This window comes from Lineus longissimus, chromosome 9 (genome assembly GCF_910592395.1).
Source record: "Lineus longissimus chromosome 9, tnLinLong1.2, whole genome shotgun sequence".
Classification (NCBI taxonomy): domain Eukaryota; kingdom Metazoa; phylum Nemertea; class Pilidiophora; order Heteronemertea; family Lineidae; genus Lineus; species Lineus longissimus.
This window is the reverse complement of record NC_088316.1, coordinates 15,849,432-15,871,635: the sequence shown is the minus strand read 5'-3', so window position 1 is coordinate 15,871,635 and position 22,204 is coordinate 15,849,432. Positions and strand designations below refer to the sequence as shown.

Below are 22,204 nucleotides of genomic sequence, written 5' to 3'. Positions count from 1 at the left end.
GCACAAAGAAACACAGTAATGAGTTTATTGACGTTATTTAGTTCCAAAGATTCCCATCCGAGGGCTAAAGAGGTCAAGTTCGGTCAGAGGTCAACGCCCATTACGCTGTACATCGAGCCTGTTTAAAGGGACAATATATAGGCAGCAGCTAGGCAGGCAAGACAGAGTTATACAAAGTCACCAATAGGGGTCTCTCACATCTCACAATACGAAATAATTCATGATTGTACGAGGAATATATTTAGGGGGATAGTGCCATTATGTTACAGTGTCAGTGTCACTGCCATCAGCCCTCAGGCACTGCTACACTTGCAGCATGCCATTGTCAGTGCTAGGCCCTAGGCCTACCCTAGGGGCAGGGCTAGGCCCTGTCTGTAGTGGTACCAGTACCATTCGAGTATTTGTATTCAGCGCAGTATTTATATGGGTACATCAGCTTTGGTGCCGACGTCGTCGGTGACATCATCTTTGATTTGTGCTTTCATACAACATCCAGCATAATTTTAGAATTATTTGGCTATACATGTGTATTATTTTAATAATATTCAGTTCTGTAATCTTTTTTCCAGATATTCCAGCTGTGTTGCTTGAAGTTCTCCACGTTTCATTGCATCGTAATGTCTTCTTTTTACGGAATTGGGCTGATGTCGGGCAACTCCTTGGATGGGTTGGACATTTGTTATGCTGAATTTATCGGAAATCCTAACGTGGATGTTTGGAGCTACCGTATGATAAAGACTGAGACATTGCCATATTCAACCACAATGAAAGCCAGGCTAAAAAGTGTGGCTAAAGTGTCTGGTGTCGAATTGATTCGTCTTCACCACGATTATGGCCGATTTGTTGGAACAAAAACTGCAGAATCTATTCAACAAGAGAACATAAAACCAGATTTTGTTGCTGCAGCTGGACATAGTGCATTCCATCAGCCCAACAAAGGGTTACACTTCAGCCTTGGTGATGGTGAAACCATCGCTGCTTATCTACCATGCCCCCTGGTGACCAACTTCGAAAATAAGGACGTGGAACTAGGAGGACAGGGGCGTCCTCTTGTAGCATTGGGAGACATGTACCTATTCAGTAACTTTGACTTCTGTTTGAACTTGGGCGGTTTGGCATTTGTATCCAGTGCAGGGCAAGCATTCGATGTTTGTCCGTGTAACGTAGTTCTGAATTATTTGGCAAAGTTGCTGGATAATGGTTTAGATTTTGATAAGGATGGGGCGACTGCAGCAAGTGGGGAGGTTGTCCCTGACCTTCTGAAGGAGCTGAATGACCTCTCCTACTACCACCGAGAATTGCCAAAGACCCTAAGCCGGGAATGGTTTGATGAAGTGATGGTGCCACTGTTTGATCAGGAGGTAAGATAAGATCTTCCAGGATAGATATTCATGCAGCTTTTTATAGTCGGCATCGCACCAGTCCGAGGTGGGCCATCCAGAGCCAAAAAAACTTTTATTAATAAAGGTACAAGGATCAGAAGACACACAACCACGCGGTCTTGTTTGCTGCCTGTTTGTTGTGGCGCTCAACATCTTCCTGCGACTGGTGCATTGTTATAATACAATGGACATTATTTTCTTACCTATACCTGCTTGTGCAGATGTCGTGTCCAGGCAATCACTCCAGTTATGAAGTTTAAAACATTCATGAAATGGGTCCTGCCTTGAATTTAAGAAGTATTCAGCTGTATGATCTCTACATTTATTTCAGCTATGTAGTCCCTCTGACAAGCTGAGAACGGCGGTTGAACACATCACTGACCAGATCGTAGCAGCTATCTATCTGTTTCCTCAATCAGTCGTACCGTCATCCCCAAAAACTAGACCAAGAAAAATCCTGATTACCGGTGGGGGAGCAAGGAATAAGTTTCTGATGAGCGTGCTTGCAGACAAATTGGACGACATTCATGATATTTCATTTGCAGATTGTGAGATGGAACTTGTGGGATACAAAGAGGCCTTGATTATGGCGTTTCTGGGAATGAGGACAATGCTTGGGTTGGTAAATGTCAGTAGGGATATCACTGGTAGCAAGATGGATACTGTTTCAGGCAGCATTCATTTGCCGCCACATCATAGTAAGCCAACGTTCCTGCTGAAACAATAGTGTGATGGGACCAATTTTGGAGTGTGACTCGTGTATGATGTGGGCAGTCTTAAGCAATTTTCAGTCATTCTTCTGCATCAACTGTAGCTTGAAATGTATCATAGTGCCCCTAAACCAATATTATGGTGTGTGTACAATGTTTGGTTGAGACAATGTATGTATATTATGGGTAAGTCCAGGAATCCGAGGAAGAACAACCTCCATGGAACCGTGCCAGTGTATTATTATATGCTTGATATATTGCTGACTTTTATATTGTATGCTCAATTTATAGCGGACTTTCAGTATTACATGTTTATGTTAAATTTTTTATTATTTTGGTGGCAGTAGTAGGTATTGGCATGCTGGAGATTTGTGACTTGTTGACTATTGTGGCAATTGTATATATAAGAGGTTGTTGATTATTATGGCATCTTCCACCTGAAGCTATAAAAATGCAAGGAAACATTGTTTTTGTTGCAGTATACAAAAAGCTGTTTCAGTATGCAAAAATAGAAATGGCGGACGCAGGAAAATTACTTCTGGTGTAGAATGTGGCCTGATTCTCAGTTAGTTATCGTCTGGGGTGTATGATGAATTGTTTGAGTCCTGCTGAATGGTTCTTTCGAGCTTTATATGCAATATAATTTGTTGCCTGCCTCGTGTTTGTACTAGGCCTAAAAGGCGGTCTTGAAGCGACCAATAAATTGTAAAATTCAGGTTATCTAATAACATGTGAATGTACATAGTATAATGTTCTTTGCAAAATTGTTGCATTTATAGAATTTATGAAATTTATGGTGCAAGTTGTGCTTCCAATTGCAGCTCTGTTAAAAGCCTGTTGACATATACTGTATATTGTTGATTCAATAAAATTGATTTTATGGCTGAATGTTGCAATTGTTTTTTTTGCTTCATTTCCCCCATTTTGGAGAGAGTGCCGTCGGACCATGATTGCAACAACAGGAACCCATGACCGTCGTACTGACTATCATCAAATCAAGTCTCCTCACCATTTGACATGATGCCGATGGACACAACAATGCAATGAGCACTGACAACTGGGCCCAACAAAGTAGACCAAAATTTACATGCCACCATATGGCAAAGTGTTTTGGACTCTTCCAGCTGGATAGCAGTTGTTCCCCTCTTCCAGCTGGTTATCGATCAATATCCCGGGCGCCGGGCCAAATGTCCAATTCACCTGCACCCGCTGAACTTGTCGCAGCCAACTGTGGCGGAGACAGTAGGTCGAGTGAGGCAGGCTGGCGACAATGATCACCATTGACGACGCTTGGAGAATGTTTTGGTCCATTCGCTCATTTACCCGAGTTAAGCTCGAACGGAAAATAAAACATGGCAGCACTTTCTTTGAAGTGAAGATTTTGCATCGAATAAAATCATTTTTCTCGGAAATGAACGGGATTATATTCCCAGCATCCCCGAATTGGTATTGCAGTAAAGTTAGTGACTGCAATGAGGATGGAAAATATGTTTTTGCAGCGCGCAATAAGCTGCATGTGGTTGATTTCTCTGGTGGTGACCTGAGATTTTCGGGGTCAAGTTGGGAAGTTCATGTGGAAAGGTGTTGCTCGCTGTCACTTTGCCAAATTGATGGTTTCCGAAATCTATGCTGCACCTGTGGTGACGATGGCCTGGTTAGAGTATGGAACATTGACACAAGGAGCTTGGTGCACGAATATGATGGAGGAAGGGTGAGCTTGCACAAAAAACCACAACCCAACATCTTCAGTCTTCACTTGAATGATATACGGATTCAAGGAAGTTTGTTTTGGCACTGACCAATCATGCATTTCACCTTGATCAAGGGATTGCTCAGTTCAATTCAATGCCAATGGTCATTGAGATCATTGTCTCATCAGTAATTAAAACACAACGTGATCATCAACAGTTGACACTTTTCTTTTTTTCAGGATAAACTTACTACGGTCCACTGGTCTCCTCTTGACAGTGACCTGGTTATAATCTGTGATGAAAAGGGCAGCATTCTGTCTTGGAGACCTAAAAAAGATGAAGTTCTGCTCTTCACACCAGAGAAGGGTTGCGTATCTGCCGTGGCCTGTTCCCCACATGATGCGTGGCATGTTGCAGTTGGGTAGGTATTGGATCAGATAGTACCAGGTCGGACGTCTATGGAACCTGATTCCTTGGTTCTGAGAGGGTGAAGTACTCACACAAAGGCAGATTACAACTTTCAGCAGCTTTCAGATGCTGATGATACGGACTTCCTCTTTGGATAATTGGAACACTTAATGGATAAAGACAAGTCAGGCAGTGCAATTAAAGCATTGATTTGATTGTTTGATTGATACACATATTTGCAATTTCTTATTTAATTTAACTTTGCAGGTATAAGCATGGTGCAGTATTCCTCTATGATCTTCATCGTGATGGAACAATATTGCATCGCTTGCGAGGACATGATGAAGAAATTCTCAGTATTGTCTGGTGTCCTGTCCTCGGAGAGGCCGACACAGAAAAAACAGGTATATACCTCAACGAAAACAGATTCTTTTCAAGACCTGCTCATGCGATCCTCAGACCAAACTATGGCCATTGAGTTTTCAATTATGTCACTTAGTCCTGTACATGAAAAGCCACTATCTGCCTTGATGACATTATAATCTAAAACTGTATGTAAACTTAGTGTGGGAAATAATCAGTAGCAAGTAATGAAAAAAATCATAAGTGAATAATTAATATACATTATAATTTTTTTGTCCCCAGATTCTGCTGAGGAATGCAACGATAAAATAGGATGTCTTCTGGCCACTGGGAGTCGTGATCGTAGTATCAGAGTCTGGAGCAGCTCTACTGGTCGCATTGTTCAGTCTTTCACCTTGCCAACTAACACTGGTCATAGACGTGAGAGATTTGATGATGGACGGAATCGTGCATGGGTCACATTGAGCTGGCCGAAGCAGATGCCTGAAAGTTTACTATCCAGCTCACATGGGTAGGAATATCTCTCTCTTTCTCTGCAATTATGGGTCAGTTTGTGCCCCTTACAGTTGTGCACCAATTTATTGGTCTAGAGGGTCTGCCTTGCCTTTGGCCAGGGTAGAAGGCTCCATCTACCAGGGCAGAGTGGGTCTGCCTTTCCTTTGGCCAGGGTAGAAGACTCCATCTACCAGGGCGGAGTCAGTTACAAGCAACTTGTGTCTCTCTGCTGGAGTGTGCATGGCCTGACATAGGCGCCAAGTATCATTATAATGTCCACTCAAAGGATGTGGTGCTCATATAGTAAAGAGCTTTAATTTTTGTTCTGCTTTCGTCCTCAGGGGTGAACTTCTCATTTGGGACATTTGGAAGAAATCCAAGCAGAAATGGAGGGTGGTTGATGCCCAGGGCGAGATACGAAATCATTGGAGGACCATCTTCAACATCAGTGTGGCCAACAATTACTGTTTCACAATATCAATGGATAGGCAGGTAAACCAAGTTAATAAGAACTAAATGTCTCACACTTGGGTCAGAAAATCCCATTATAGACCTGTCCTGTTACAGAGGTAAATTAGACTGTCATGGCCGGGACCAAAATGATATAAGTCCTTACAGAAAGAATTGGGCTGAGTGAGAATGGTAGATATGCCCAGCCCTCTCAAAATTAATACTTTTACAGACTTTCTTTCTTATTTGTATGATGGAGAAAATGATATAAGTATTACTTGTTTTACAGCTTTGCATGTGGGATCTGTCAGATTTGAAGTGTATCGCCTCCAGACCTACCATGGGAGGCTTTATCTATACCATGGTCAATTCTCCTGTCAATCCTGGTAAGATTCCTGAATGTTCTAACCACTATTGAGTTTGGGTGAGTGATTTAGTGATCTCAAAACATTACGGGTCAAGATGGAGTGTACTGTAAGTTAAAAACTCCATACTCATTTTAACCTCTGAGCATTTAAGTACATCTACCTACAGTGGTATCCTTTATTTCCAGTCACGTGTTTTGATCTGTGATTTTGTTTTCAGGTAACATGGCCATTGGTGTCGGGGACCAAGTCATCCGCTTGTTGAACGTCAGCCAGCCAGCCAACCTCAACAAAGTCACAAATCTCTGGCAGGGGATCAAGTCAAAAGTCACTGCAGTAAGTATCTCTTTCAGTCCTATCTTCATGACATCATGTCCCGGCTTGGGTTTTATTTCAGTTTTATTGTAATTAATTAACCGGTCATAGATCCGTAAACTGGAGTATCTAAATTCCTGTTGATTTTCTTTGTTTCAGCTCTCCTGGCACCCAGCCCAGGAGAATCTCCTTGCTTATGGCACAGATGATGGCCGTGTGGGGGTCTACGATGCATTCAAGAACAAGTATGTACTGTAGCCTTGTTCTATGAAGATGATGTCGCCCAAAGGGCTACATAGTTAGCTGGTTTTTAAATCAACCCCAACCAGTGTTGATGTGAGAAAATCAAAATACAAATAATCAACAAAACTGGCCGCTTCCTCAGTTTTTTCATTATGGACACTTTTATGAGCTGTTTATGTATTAAATAATATATGCTTGTTTTTATGTTCCAGACCGCCAGTCATGGCCCATTCATTTCACAAAGGCACTGTCTATTCCATTACATTTGGACCACCTTGCAGTGCACCAGGTAAGGATTGTTTTAGTATCAACTAGCCTAACTAACAAACCATATTGCTCACCTGGATACTTTCTATTAGCATTGGAGTCTCACCCCATTGCAACGACCCCTCCCACTACACACACATTCTGTTTACTGGCTTATGGTTTCTTGCAGGTACCCCAGTGTTCAAAACCAGTCATGCCCTATACAGCTGTGGAGATGGTATCATCAACCTTCATAACCCATCGCACCTGGACACAAAAGCCGTCAATACCAATGAGATCATCATGAAAACCAATCAAACCAAACACTGCCTCAAACGAAGTGAGATTAGGTGGAAAGTGGACCAGTCTGTTGCTGCCATTGGGAATGAAGATGGGTAGGAATCGTTTATGAATTTGATTGTTTTAAAGTATTCATTTCCGTTCGGTGTGTTGCTACCAGGGAATGTATTTGTTAAAAAACAATTTGGAAGTCTTTTCTTCAAAGGTTGAATATCAGTGACATCTAACAGAATTCCATTTTACTTTTAAAGTTGTAATTGAACACAGTATATTTTTGTGTTTTTCAGGAGCGTTGAAATAGTCTGTGTTCCTGATCTGAAAATACTCTGTGTTATTCACTCAACTAAGAAACTTGTTAATACAATCCAGTGGCACCCTGAGTATACCACCAACTTAGGACAGGAGCAGTCCAAGCTTCACACATGGCTAGCGATTGGCTCAAACGATTCAAGTATTCATGTCATAGATTGGGTTAAAACGCTATCCGATAAGGACATTGACCAGCATCAGATTGTTACAGAGAGTATTCGGGTATTGACGGGGCATACTGCCAGGGTGACGTGCCTGTCTTGGAGTGACCATCGGGAAGGGATGCTGGCATCTGCTTCGTATGATAGAACTGTACAGGTGAGCAGATATTCTCTTCAGTAAGGACTCGGTATTCTTAGCACTGCCAGCCCTACTCTGTTGGACTGTCTCTTAAAGGGAGCGTTTTTTCAAAGGCAGTATTCCTCTTTTTCAGGTTTGGAATGTCATTGCCAACGAGCCTGTAGCAAATTATCGAGGTCACAATGGAATTTTACTCTCTGTTTTATGGCATCCTCTTGAAGATGATGTGATTTTCTCCGGCAGTGATGACTTCACAGTGCATTGTTGGAAGCCCTCAGAGCTGGAGGAGAAAGTGCCACCTCCAAAAGGCTCAGGTGAGTTACAATTCATTTGGATACTGTGAATCTCATATTTTCACAAACCTAATATTTTTCCATGAAATTCGGTATGGTTGTCTAAATTTCGAATGTCAATGGTGCCACCACTTTGCCACTGCACAGAACAGTTGCCTGAAGTTTGTTAAAAATTGGAAATGTAATTTTGTTCTCTTACAGATGTTGGAAATGGCGAAAAACCCAGGAAGAAAAAGAAAAAGAAGAGTAAGGGTGGTAGACCACCTCCAGCAGCAGGAGCTGAACAAGCTCCTGACATCCCAGCGTTAGATACAGTCTCATTCGACGAAACATCGAGAAGTGAACTCATGGATATGCTCGAACAAAAAAGACTTGAAATCACCAAAGCAGGGGAGAGTAATCGAACTAAAACATACGAGAATGGTGATTCTGAAGAAGTCGTGGTCATCGAGAGGCTGAATTTCAGTAACATGGAGGTGAAACCAGATGCAGTATTTAGAAAAGTAGAAGACTCGTTGGGGGGTGCTACGTCTGCTGCAGCAGAGAATGCGGGAGCAGGTGATTTCGCGCTGCTAGCGGAGAGGAAGAAGAAATTGACCGAGGTTCTTGGATTAGAGGACGAAAAACCTTCAGACGATTCCAAAGTATTATTACCAAAGCGAGGTGTGTACAAGATTAGAAACTCTCTATTAAGGACGCCCTTAAGAAAATGAAATTATACGATTGCACATGTAATCATTTTGCACTTTCAGATACAAGAAATATGAAAGTTAGGAAACGGCGCCTGCTCTTCCCTTTGGGTAACGAAATGGAAAACAACGGAAAGTTGCGATTGGTTGAAGACTGTCTCAATATAGCCTACCTCACATTCGGGACTGCATCTGCTGAGCTGAAGTCACTGGTTACGAGTGGGAAGCTCACCCACCTTGGTACTTTTATTGACAAGAGTGCCCTGTACAAGATGGTCACCATTGAGAGTAAGTCAAAAGTGAGAAATAATGAGAGCAGAATATCTTTCTTGAACCTAGGATATTATCAGCTGTAGGTCGGTAGATACAACTGCTGGCCTGTAGATTCAACTGTAGGTCTGGAGATATTTGGACTCAGAGAAAGTACTTCCTTCGGGTGGCTGTAGATTTGGCTCAGGATAACTTCAGCACTCAAACTTAGAGAGAAACTTACTTTGGCGCACTCTGTGAATCAAGCTTAGAATCCCTGTAATATATGACCCTTATGCATTTCAGGTGAGCACCACCTGGCCCATGGTCACATTGAGTCATACGTCATACTGGAGATCTGGAAGGGAAATATCGCTGAGATGCTGCAAGTCGCCGAAGAACACAATCAGCTCTCTGATTTTCTCATCAGTATGGCATCATTCTGTGAGTATTTGTGTATTGAACCACGTGATGCAAATCTTGGAAGGAAGCTTCCTTCAGCCTAGCTTTATCTGTTCCACAAAAAAACCTTAGAATACAGGAGCCTGTACATGGCAGCAGTAGCTGTTTTCATAAGGCTCGGTGGTGGCTCTCTAAGTTCTCAATATTTCTTGTTCTATTTTTTGGCAGCGAAACATCCCACATTCTTGGCAACGTGTGAGGCATACGCCAAACAGCTTGAAAAGTGTGACAACTTCATGAAGGCAACGTGCTACTATTTGGTGTGTTTCAAGGTGTATGAAGCAATCGATATGCTGGTGAAGAACAGGCTATTCAAGTAAGTTTGCCGCATTTGCCACTTTGCTGGCGGTTCTTGCCGAAGTGGAAGTTGTCTTTTCCTGGCTTTTGTCTTGCGCAGGCAAGAATTGTTTACCACTTTGAAAAAAAGAAATATTTTGATTATATTTGCAGTTCTAATTTGATCAGAATTAAGAGGTACACTTTTCAAAGCAGACGTCACATCTGTTGTTTTGTTTTCAGAGAAGCTGTGGTCCTTTCCAGGTTACGTCTGCCTAGCCAGGATCCCAAGATTGAGGAATTGTTCATTGCTTGGGCCAACCACCTCATAAATGACTTGAGAACACCAGAGCAAGCTGCGAAATGGTAATAGAGTGAACTATTTATTGAGACCATGTCATTTGATGATGTCTGTGATGTTTTCAGTAACCTGGTGATAAGAATTTGCTTTGTAATACACACCTTGATTTTACTTGATGAAACTGGGGCTCTAAGGACATTTTTGCTTGGATTTGACTGACCAGATTTCATGCGGTCTATTCTTATCTAAAAAGTATCATCGTCTTTCAGCTACTTGGCTGTTGGAAATCCAGAAGAGGCGATGAGGATATTGACTAGGAGAAACGACATAGTAGGATTTAAAAACGCTAGCAAGATCGCTTTCATTTGCCAGAAGGATGAACTGGGGGAGGAATATGCTAGGAAAATGTCTCATCTTTGTCTGCAGAACTATGACTGGAAGGTGATGAATGAATTGATTGAGAAGCAGGACCAACTCAAGGTAGGTTGGATTTCTGAACCTTTTCAGGCCAATAATGTTTGAGGTTTTTTGGAGAACAAGATGCCACATGCTGTAAAGTATAATTGAACAAACTATACCAGTAGACAGTGTCAGTTTTCTGATAGACTCGCAACTTGGCTCTAAGGCTTTGCTGTAGGAGATAATGACAAGATATTAATGTCAAAGTAAAATAGTGCTTGAACTTAGATGTCCTTTATTTCTGATTTCAGGATACCCTCTTGCTGGGCGTTGTGCACAAGAAGCTGTGCCATGAGTTAAAGAAGCTGAATCTACTCGAGGCAACTTTACAAGAATGTGAGGAGAGTACCCCCGTGCTTGATGGCGACAAGGCAGACCTCCCAGAGATTATCCTGAATGCCGATGTGACTGATTCCATGGTTCCCTGGACACCAGTCGTTGTCAATCGGCAGAGTTTCCTGCATGATGTTCTCAAGACGTGGTACCATCAGTGTGATTTGAAGATGGAGGAAAGTGCTGTCAAGGAGCTCTATGATAGGACATCAAGGTTCAAACCAACCGTTGGGGAGCTTGCACACTTGACTTATAGGCAGGTGAGTTGAAACAGAGTGAAATGGAGGTGTAAAGTGTAACTGCAATTGGAGAGTTGCTGTAGACATTGCTATTCAAACAGATTGTCCTGATGTCAAAACGCACTTGACTCATAAAAGTAATCAATTCAACATATCATGACATCTCCATTTCAGGGCCTTGTTCATGTGTCAAGCCACCTCTCACTGGTAATCTTGGCTCTCCTGCTTGGTGACAAGACTGCCGCCCTCAATCACATGTTGGATGCGATGGTGATTTGTTTTGACCAGAAGCTCGACAAGCTACTTCAGGGAGTATGCAACACTGTCTTGCCTTTAGGTAAATCCACATTCTGTTTGAGAAAATGTTTGATCGGCATCATTCATGTTGCTCTTGTTCTTCCACTTTTTGCTTGATCCTTTATCTGTCTTTTTGAGTTCGGTTCATGAAGTGATGTCACTGTGCACATTCACTCTGATAATCTTTGTGTGACCCACAAGAAATGTGCTCCTCCCCAGTAAAAGCCCAGGAGCAGCTACTGGAATTGGATGATACAGTTAGTGATGATGATGATTCATTCATTTCATTCGCTCATTTCACTCTTTCAGGCCCAGAATACATATCACAATTCTTTCAAGAAGTGCAAGCAGTGAAATTGGCAGCTCGTTATGATGGCTCTGTCAGCTCCACATCGGCAAGTACGATTGCGGAGATTGGCAAACAAGAGGTCCAACAGGAGGCGATAACAGCCTACTATTGCTGGAGTGTCGTCAAGTACGTGCTGCAGAATCTGGAGACGGAAGAGTGCAGAAAGGAGGCAGGGAAGGCAGGAAAAGGTGATGTTAAGAAGCTGACGGACGAGGCTGGAGCAGACGTCAATGAAGAGAGAGGGGAAGGTGACTCAGCAAAAACTGAATTATGCCAGGATGTCGGGACTAAACAGGGTAGCCTTGAGGCTGACATTGGGGGAGCTGGTGATAGTGTGAAATCCAAGGGCACTCACGGTGCTAAGGTTCTTGGTTACATCACTCCCATACGAATTGACTCATTTTTCCAAGTTCTCTTACACAAGATTCAAAGTCGCAGGTTTATGTGTACGGAAAAGTTAGCGTATATTGAGAGCGCTATCAAGGTGGTTCAGGAACGTACCAAGGATAAGGAGATGAATAGAGATGACCAAGTCTTGCCTGCGATCACATTACCACCAATCACTCCTCGTACTCCAATTCCATCAGTCTGTATAGATGACGGTGAAATAGATAACGTCGGGGAGCATGAATCTAGTCCTGATCACGTGGAGTTGAAGATCGGTGGTTCTGAAAGTGGAGGTGCATCAAAAAATGACAGTGTGCAAGTTATGTATAAGAAAACACTTGATACAAATACCCTGGGGAACGATGCAGCTCGTCCTAGTCGGAGCAATGGGGTGGGTCCAGGTAGGCCTGGCAGTAGTTTAAATACAAGTCTTAGTGCCAGCAGTACTATACCTGGGTCAGAAGGATCAAGTACACTGTTCCCATTCACTACCCCCAGCGCACCAGACGATTCTATCATCGGTGCAAGTCCTGGTGTTGAAGTCGAAGGCGACTATGTCGAGATGGACAAACTGCGTGCCTGGGCCTCGGCGAGGAAACGTCACAGTGATTTTGCACTGATGATGTTCAAGGACTGTTTCTCATACGATAACGTTCCTGAAGAATGGTACCAGATGCCGGCAAGCGAGAAATACACCAAGGATTGTATCACCATGGATATCTTGGTGAACGAGAAGGATCAAGTCTCTAAGCAATTGGCAGAGGTAGCATATTTTGTAAAGGTTGGTATACTTCTTTGGTAGATTTAGATTTCATTTTGGCTACAAATACGAGAAGTTATGACTGATAGAACATCTGAACTTGTCCAGGCAATGAAATAAGTTTTATGAGAGATAGCACTACTTTCCAAAAGCTGTGTGTCATCCAGACCCATCAAGTGCAGCCGTCCTGAATTCATGAGTTTCTTCCTTCTATCTATCTTTGCAGGATGTGCCATTCCCCAACCCACACCTTTCGTCAAAGGTCTTACTAGACATTTGTCGGAACCTCCGCAATATTCACAAGAAGGAGGTCAGTTCGTACATCGAGACAATCAAAGTATGGATCAAGGAAAATGGTGTCACAAGAGAGCATCTCAATTGGATTGAAGCAAACACTTAAATGGTGAAGCATATGACAAGTTGGGATTATTTGGATTTGGGACCAAAGTGAAATGGCTTTGTAACATCCCTAGTAATGTTGAAGGTTAAGTCAAGAAATTTGTTGTGTTTTTTGTGCTTTGAGATGTGAAGGGGATGAATGGTTCTTTGGTTATTATCGACCTCAGCTGTAAAGGGGGACTTGGTGCAGGAGCTAATTGGTCCGATTGATAGTCTTCAGGTGTTGATTAATTGCAGTAGGGGAACTGGGTGTTACTGTCTTACATGTAGTGAAAAACAGACTATGGGTACAACAAGTAATTGTGTATAGGTTTTTGATAGTGCTGATATACTCTGCTAGTGCTATCATGGTAGGGACACCTATCAGCCAAATTGTGAACATCAGTCTGGCCAACCTGGCTCCCGCCTGTGGTATCCCTTTAAAGAAGGTCATCTGTGGTCACCTATGTTTCTCTTTCATGTCATATTGCTATTGGTCATGTGTTTGACTAATTGACAGTGTTACTATAGTTTCTTTGCGCCCCGAGGTATAAAATTTTCTTGGTATAATGTGCTTCTGTATGATTTTTGTCGCTCAGTATTACAGATTGAGAATCTTACTACAATAAACAACGGATGTATGGTTGGTTTTCGTAGTGGTGTTTTCCAGTCAAAGATGTGGCTACTCACAGTTGTCAAGCACAAATTATGACACAGTCCAACAACAGTGCATTTCATGTACATGTATTGCCAAGACTCGTGTTGGTCTCTGTGTGACCTTAAAAAGTATTACTACTCTATGAATGAGTATCAGTGAAATGGAGTGAAATAACACTGATTATATAATTGAAAAAATGATTTAGATATCTGACCATATAAACTGATAAAAGATAAGTCAACCATGGGTCTAAACTTAATATCAACAAAACAAAAAGATGTATTGAGAAACTCTCGTTCAGTCAACTTATTAGTTTTCTGGGTGCCAGATTTTTGGACAATCTTTATGTCTTTAAGGCTGTCTTCCATTGGTTGTAACCAGGCTCATTCTATTGACATGCTTATTCTGCTTGTTCAGTTGCTCTCCTACCCTACCCCTTTTTAAACCCGACAGCCTCCCCCCTCCTCTGATCCCACTATTAACCTAGAAAAAGATATTGCTCATAAGACTTGTTAACATTATTTTTGATACTGGACTTTTTCTTAGAGAACATGATAGAGTAGATTCCAAAATATGATTTACCAGTTCATTCTGCTGCTCCAAGCCTCTTAAGTAAAGGCTTTCTAGTTGATTAAATTCTGGAGTTGTATAACCGCCCATTGTGTTCAATTTCTGCCATCCTTTATTCAATTTTGAGGATTTTTGTCTGAAATTTTGTCTTGTATGTTTACATAATTCTCTTTCAAACTTTGAGACAATGAGACTTTAAGGTTAATTTTCAGTATTTCGCTCATTTCAACGTTTTGAAAATTTTTACTTTAGTCGTCATAATATTTCTTTCTTTTATATTTGAAGAAAATGAAGAATAAGTTTAATTTCTGCATTAAATGCCTTTGGTTAAAGTAACTTAAGCTTGTAGAGAGACTACATGCATTTTGATAAGCTAAATAACTGTTAGGAGAAAGAGAAAAAAAGCTCAAATAAGTGCGACTGTAACAGTTTGTGAGTCAGGTATTGTTGATTTATTGTTGGTTGTGATATTCTTGTTGGTCGTTGATCTGTTATAGTTCTGTTAATGAGTTACATGTAGTACATGGCCAGGGCAGTTTACTGGTAGCTGTATTCTACATTTATATTTGTCTGCATGGTAACTATATAAATGTGTACAAGACGGTGTTAGACTTAAAGCAAAATGTTTTGGAAAGAGTCTCAATGTTCTCACTCCCGAAGATCTGTTAGTCAAATCTTGTTCTGTCAACTGCTCTTTAATAGACATACCGGGTACTCTTATTCATACTCCTATTTGTATGTAAAACAGCAGTTTATGATTAAAATGCACTACAAATTTCTGATGACAAATATGTCCGTTTTATGTGAAGCGATAATAGCATGAGAGTTATAAGTCAAAAACAGCGAAGAGAGAAAAATCTACTTCAAAAAAGGGTTGTCAAAGCACTGAAGCTACAAACCATAATAGCCATGACAATTTCCCAGTTCACAGAATAGGAAACACTGGCGTCTACTTATAAGATCCTCTTTAATTTGCCTTATCGGTTCAATTGCTTTGTATACTGTAGTAAATGCGGCATGCTTGTCCAAATGTTCTTGGTACCGGTGTGGTGTTTGATTTGCTGTTAGTATTCGTCTACAGAGGGCTTTTTTCTGTGCCTGTATGAGAGAAGATTACAAATAAATTGAAGAAGCAGTGATAGTCAGTGCCCAGTTGCTCAATTGGCATTTACAGTAACAGTTTAACAAGTTTTGTCACATCTCCCTCAAGTTTCATCATGCCTCCCACTGGCCCCCAACCAAAACCCATTTAGTTGGGGGGCATTTAGTTAGGTTTGTTGGCCCTAGCATCAATGTTTTGGTCATATTGTGTGTCAGGTATACAATTTGGGTGTTTATTGTTTGATCTTTCTGTAGTTGTCGTGATTTTCTTGACAATAAATGCTCAATTTTTGCTATGCCACTCTTCGGTTCTACATGTAGGTGTTGTCGACTGTTGGGATCATTTGTGAGTTAAAGGTGCTAATCGTGTTTTGATCATGCATTTTTTATCCATTTTTTTAATGACACTCAACAGCCTGACATCTTGGAGCATTTTAGCTGAAGTCCCTCAGTGAATGAGATTAAACAGTTATAAATTAAGATCAGTGCCTGTTGATTCTGAGATTGGGACTGATTGAGACCAGTGCCTTCATCAAGTAATAGATGGCAGCACTCGTGGCATAAGCTTCTTTCAGGACCCCGCTGTCCTTCTATATTATCCCTCAACATCTGGTTTCAAAAATAAGTTCATGTTGATCGAACCAATGACCCTAATAGAGGAGACGGGCACTGAACTAAATTTCGAACATGGGTTCGACTACTGCATGCAGTCCGACAGCCCGGCTGCAACAGCTAGTGTCCAAATGATTGGGCAGTTGGTGTCTATTTTATGCATCAAGTAACGATATTGTGATAGTAGTACCGTGTACTGGTAGATGTACTCCAAAAAACAGACTCCTTTGGTTATTGTGTTGTATCATAAGTGGAAAAGCAATAAACTGGCTCTTAATTGGTCATTTGTGTCTTGTAACTTGATTGATGCATAGATATGATATGCCCTCAGTTGGAGGATAAACTTTGTATCATTATTTCCCACCAGTCTTCCCTTCCTGTCTTCAATATGGATCCACAACTATTCATTGCGCACAAACAAGTGCTCCAACATACCCCCCTGTGCAACATATAAGTAGAGACCCTGTGTCTCCCAGTAGAGACAATGTCACAACCAATCTGATGGCAGTAGCTGTCACAATGTCCCGGGTCTGAATAGCAGTTACCAGTTGTGAACGACTGGCGACTAGTCCTCCGGAAGGTTGTGAAAAACAGGGGATGGTTTCTCCTTCTGCACCAGCTAATATCGTCTATCAGCGAGTGATTAACAAAAACTGTTTAAATTCATATTGAGCCATTATTTGATATGGGAAGCCACAATGTCTTGTATGTCTCCCTGTAGCGGAGACCATGTCACAGATGTGACGCAGGTAATTTACTTGTCTTTACTTGTCTTAGGGGGTTGATTGTACCTCTGTGCCGTGGGTGTGTCCCAGCCAGAGTGGAACCTGTTGTGTTCACACAACAGGTTTAGGTTCCACTCTGGCCGGGACACATCCACGGCACAGAGGTACAATCAACCCCCTAAGACAAGTAAAGACAAGTAAATTAGCTGCGTCACACAACCAATCTGATGGCAGTAGCTGCTACAATGTCCCCAATCTGAATAGTAGTTACCAGCTGGCTTCACTCATTCCTAGACCCTGTCACAACCAAGCTGATGACAATAGCTGTCACAATTCTGATTTCGCCATGCTCAAAAAATTGTAGATGGTCTTCAAAGAGTATGTACTAACAGACATTAGTCGGTCAATTTGACACATACAAGTACTTCCGATTTGCAGGTCCCCTCCCCAAATGCGTACTTAATTAAGCTCAGAGTAACCAGCCTATTCAAAGTGCCTGTCACTTTGGCAAGAACAAAGTCATCTCCGAAGTTGCTAGTGCGAAACGACCAGATATCGTTGGGAAAGATGGGACAATTCGTACAGGACAGGGGACTTTCCTCCTGCTATGCCAGCTTTTTTTGCTAGAGTTCCAGTCACTGGAGCCCTGTGGGGAACAGGAAACTGGCAGTTTTGTTGGGGTGCACGACCCCAGGATGCGACGGCTATGGAAATTGACTGCAGAGAAGAAGTTACCAAGGAGACTATCTCCTCAGCTTGCTAAAGCATAGGATTATAGTGACCATGGTGAGGACCTCACACTGACACAGTCTTCTCTAAGAATAATTACAAACTTGGCGAATATGTGTTGAGTAGAAAATTTTATTTACAGAGTATACATTGACAAAGCAGCTGATAGTCACCGAGACATGTACGAGTCATGAACTGTAAGGTCCCAGAAGGGTTGGCACGACAAACGGATCAAAATGACCTAGATGGCTGGTGACCGTTTTTTGGTTGTTCACCAACAAATTTCGATGTATTTGGCTTGTCATGGGTTAAGAGAAGACATTTCAAGACACTGGTTTACAACAGAGCAATCAGAGAAATAAAAATGCCCAAGAATTGTCATATCGATCACACCAGCTCTGCCAAGACAGCACAGTACTCTGCAAAAACAACCTGACCAATACTGTGACCTCAAATATATTTGCAACCGCTACAACTTCACATCTTAAGCGACTAAGAAACAAAATGGACATGGAATAGTTCTGCAATTGAAATTAATGGAGGTGAAACTTGTGTCCTTCAACATGTGTAATTCAGTGGGTACAAATATAAACAAAAAAATTCACTCATGACGTTACGTGTAGTCTAGATATACTGGTAGAATGAGCAAACTGTAACATCAGTCGACATATTATCGCCAGTCATTGTACATATTATCGCCAAAATTTCATTGGGAATAACTTATGTCATTTGGCGATAATATGTCTCCTGACGTTATAATGGTGTTAGCTTGTGCAACAAGTGATGACGAACCTTAAAACAAACAATGCTGAAATCCTTATCATGTGCGCTCACCAGCGGTTAAGTGATAGTATCAATCTGGACCAGTGTGTGGTCCGGAAAAGGTCCCCTCATATTCAAGATTTTAAACGCTCTGATATTGTTACACTAACAGAAGACCACCAGACAGCATTAAGTACCATGGTGAACCACATGATATAATATACACAGATGTAAAAAAGAACTTTTTATGAAAATAGTGATAAGTACAAAAAGCCGTTGCATAAATATGATAACAGTCTATTCCCAAATAATCACAATGACCTGTAAAGCAGTATATGTCCGCTTTAACAAGCTGATCCACCTGCAATATGGGCAGAACATAATGAAATATATCGATCAGCCACGCATCCATTGAGGATCCGTGCCCGACTGCTTACAGAACCCAGACCTTGTTTTTAATATTTTCTAAGCATCTCTTCTACCCAGCACCCAGTTGGTGTTGATGAAAGGGATAGACCAAACAGAGGAAATCTGATATGTCCTTTTCAACACAGATCAATAAGATATACACAGAATAATTACACCTTGAATACAGTACAATCACACAATTTCTTTTCAGTGAGCACCTTCTTGCTCAATACAGATCGGAGGTTCCATGATAGAAATTATACACAATCAATTTAGACCGAGCAACATTTTCACTCTGATACATTTCGTAATATTGAAAGGCCAACCTAATTTCTGGCAGTGGGTAACCCTTCATCCACTACTGGCAATAACATCTAATTTTCAGAAGGTTCTATCCCGCAAATGATGAGACTAGAATACAGAACTCTGAACCTAATCTATGGAGGTGAGCAGCTATGAAATGAAGCAAGAAGGCTGCCCAAAATTTAGAGACGTCCGTTTTTTAAAAACAAATCTTAATGCCAAGGTGTAAGGCAGTTTACGTCTTACATGACTGCTTTCAGAGATAAAAAAACAGACATCTCAATTTTTGGGACAGCCTGTAGGTGTTGATGTGATCACAAAAAGCAAGTCCACTTCTTCTAATAGATATAGTTCTGTGTCGTCACTTTTTTATCAGCAGCAGGGAGGACTTCATCCACATTTGATGATAATTTTCGGTACTCAACATTACCAGACTGTGCTTGGCGTCGCCGTTGGTTACCTCGGCCCTCGAGAATAAACGCAACGATCTGAAATAATCAAATTTGACATTTTTGAATGAGATAACAGGACAGGACAGCTTTATGCACACCGAAGACAAGTGGTCATGTGACAAGAGTTTCTTTGCAGGGTGGCAAATGTTTGAAATGTTCATCATTGTGTTTTTTAAAGGATTACAGTGTGTTGATTATAACATAAACAATTTTCACCACGATTTCTATGTCCTTTCACAGCACTCCACCAGGAGACAAGGGTCACACCAATATTTACATAACACATTGATACAAAATCATGGCTAAGCATATGTGTGAGAGGGCGGGAAGCATACTCAAGCATTACCTTTTGTTTATTATGAAAGAGGACATATCCCACAATGCAAACCACCACAATAGTCAGGAAATACGCCATGAAATGACTCGACTTGACGTCCTCTTTTATTGGTGTTTTTGGGCCATTTGAATCCAAATTTGATTCAGGAAGGACGTTGGTCTTACCTGCAATGGAATATAAACAATGTTGAGAAAATTCAATAGTTTTAAGATGTTGTACAATGTTTGTGGAACAACAAGTGCCACAGGTGACCACACTCCAGAACACTGTTCAGTCAATAATGAGTATGGACTTTTAAAACTGCCAGAATATTCCTTCACACCATCAGCGCATTTTTTCTTTTTGTTAACCATTTTCACAATTACCACCGGTTTTTGCCACCTGGCGTTTATTGCCCGGCAACAACACGAAAATATTGACCGCAATAAGACTTGCCTATCAATTTCATTTGTACCATGCCATATGTCTTTTCACAAAATCTATATCTAATCTATGTATGTACTGTATGCGCTATGTGGGGGCATAAAATGTAACAGTTAATAGTATATGACACTATTTGAGTATTGCAATTTGTCGATGACGAAGTTATGACTTTAAAGTAAAAAAAACAGTTCCCGGAGCATTATTTTCGTGATAGTAACTAGTGACGAAGAATAAATAAACTTATTTGAATAATGCAGATGACCTTGAATATATATGAAAAGAAAGTAAAAACTGACAAACAATAACATGATAATGCCACTTTTCAGCTTTGCCAGGACAAACTTGACTGCAAAAAAACAACATTGCACAAACAACCCAAGCGCTTTTATGTCCTTCATATCACAAAATATCTCTTCTAAATGAATTAAAAAGATAATGATTGATAAGGTTTCTTTCTCAAAATGATCTGATGATTCTGAATACCATTATCCCCGCACCAATCATCTACATGGTATTATCTTAATTTTATCCTGTTGTCTAAAACCGTGCTGCTAGAAATTGGACAGGTATGATCAATTCTAGGAAAGGAATGATGGTATGTCCTCCTTGGGGAGCTCTCATCACTCTTCTTACATTCACAGGCATGAGGGATTTGGATGGATTGCTCTGCCATGTCTTCACATTTGTGGTTCCTAAGGATTTCTAAAAGGGGGGGTTTTGGAAAATAAGAGTTTGCATATCGAGGCTGAAACAGACAACTTGGTTTTTGTGTCTACTGTTGAGGGAGCTCTGATTGTGACATAATAATAGATAACACTTCGTAAGAGGCAACTTGCGCCAACTAAGAAGGTCATCTCACCTTCGTCATAAATGGGCTGAATGGGCTCACGGGCAAAAGGATCTCTTTCGCTTTTCTCGGGAGTATCTAAAAATCCATCACCATCAAAAGGGTCAACATCTGAAGCGAGTTGCTGCTGATAATCATCACTATAAAAACTCTCATCCTCACCATCAGGATCAAGATCACCTACAAAAAGCAAGCAAAGCAAAGCGTTTTAGCGCTCTGCATACAAGCGATTTTTGTCACTGCGATATGTGCTGTAGCCATGAAATGATCACATCTGTGATTGGAAGTGTTCAACCGCTGATTGATTTGAAATTGGAATCAATCTTCGTGTTGTCATGGCTATGCAGTACATAGCTTGCAGCAATAAAAGTGGCTTGTTGGCTGAACTCTTTAGGGTGCAGAAGCCAAGGTTAATCTAAGAAGAGACAGAATGTATAAGACTGAATGTAGAGCTCCCATCACCATTTGACAAAAAAACTGAAGTACTACCAGAACATGTAGCAAAACCAACACCAGAAATACATTATGTACATGAAGTACCCTGTTAGAAATATCAGACTTTCAAAATAGTTGAAAAATATGTACATGATGAAAATGTGTACATGATGACACAAGGAGACGAACAACATAAAAATTCTGTAAACTGCATGACAAAACATACTGAACAATGTACATTTTTACGAAAAGTCATCAATTCAAATGAAGTATAACAGATAGGAAGGAACTAATTTTTGGTCAAATAGTGATGGGACTCTAAATGGGACGGTTAGATAATGGATAAACGTGTGGCGGCATTAGCTAGAAGTTGCAGTCCGGTTTAAATGTTTACTACATTATGATGGCGCTTTTAAAAAAGTTTGCAAGAGTAACAAAGCCTTCCTCAATGCAAACAATATTTTAGAACTAGATGAAAAACATTTTGTAAATTTGGAGGAATGTGACGGAGAGGACTCCTAAAAGCAGTTATCAAGCAATACCAGAACAGGGCAAAAACATATCTTGAATAACTGGAGTCCCCCCTGGTACAGATAAGAGAAAGCTCTGAGGACATGCAACTACACTAATAGGCGTGGACAGGAAAAGGGGGGTAACATTTCCCAGATTCGACCACATCTCACATTTTTAAGTGTGTTTAGTCTTATCTATGTCTCCAGGAACTGAGCATAAGTGCAGCGATAGGAAATATTTTCAAAAACACAGAATGTCCCAAGTTGTAAATAACTACACA

General features: G+C 41.1%; 3 protein-coding genes across 4 annotated transcripts in view; 2 read left to right on the top strand and 1 right to left on the bottom strand.

Moving 5' to 3' along the window:
• The first annotated feature begins 95 nt into the window (after positions 1 to 95).
• On the top strand, positions 96 to 2,972 carry LOC135493464 (anhydro-N-acetylmuramic acid kinase-like). The gene is made up of 3 exons (XM_064780827.1): positions 96 to 156; positions 570 to 1,361; positions 1,714 to 2,972. The coding sequence occupies exons 2-3, from the start codon at positions 618 to 620 to the stop codon at positions 2,107 to 2,109; spliced, it is 1,140 nt and encodes a 379-aa protein (XP_064636897.1). The 5' UTR covers positions 96 to 156; positions 570 to 617; the 3' UTR covers positions 2,110 to 2,972.
• A 473-nt stretch (positions 2,973 to 3,445) lies between these two features.
• On the top strand, positions 3,446 to 16,274 carry LOC135493776 (gem-associated protein 5-like). The gene is made up of 22 exons (XM_064781328.1): positions 3,446 to 3,803; positions 4,023 to 4,204; positions 4,459 to 4,595; positions 4,837 to 5,065; positions 5,391 to 5,541; positions 5,789 to 5,885; positions 6,085 to 6,200; positions 6,339 to 6,424; positions 6,635 to 6,711; positions 6,859 to 7,063; positions 7,256 to 7,595; positions 7,711 to 7,891; positions 8,072 to 8,533; positions 8,623 to 8,847; positions 9,115 to 9,252; positions 9,439 to 9,586; positions 9,790 to 9,912; positions 10,117 to 10,327; positions 10,558 to 10,899; positions 11,053 to 11,215; positions 11,485 to 12,692; positions 12,898 to 16,274. The coding sequence occupies exons 1-22, from the start codon at positions 3,504 to 3,506 to the stop codon at positions 13,069 to 13,071; spliced, it is 5,295 nt and encodes a 1,764-aa protein (XP_064637398.1). The 5' UTR covers positions 3,446 to 3,503; the 3' UTR covers positions 13,072 to 16,274.
• Positions 16,275 to 17,558: 1,284 nt separating this feature from the next.
• LOC135493139 (trans-Golgi network integral membrane protein 1-like) overlaps positions 17,559 to 22,204 on the bottom strand; it is a 6,725-nt gene continuing 2,079 nt past the window's right edge. The window contains exons 3-5 of one of the 2 annotated variants that reach the window (XM_064780107.1): positions 20,989 to 21,156; positions 19,716 to 19,870; positions 17,559 to 19,405 (exon numbers count right to left, since the gene is read on the bottom strand). In XM_064780107.1, coding sequence (XP_064636177.1) covers positions 19,256 to 19,405; positions 19,716 to 19,870; positions 20,989 to 21,156 — 473 coding nt within the window. In that variant the 3' untranslated portion in view covers positions 17,559 to 19,255. The remainder of the gene's footprint in view (positions 19,406 to 19,715; positions 19,871 to 20,988; positions 21,157 to 22,204) is intronic. The other variant, XM_064780108.1, reaches the window with a different exon arrangement.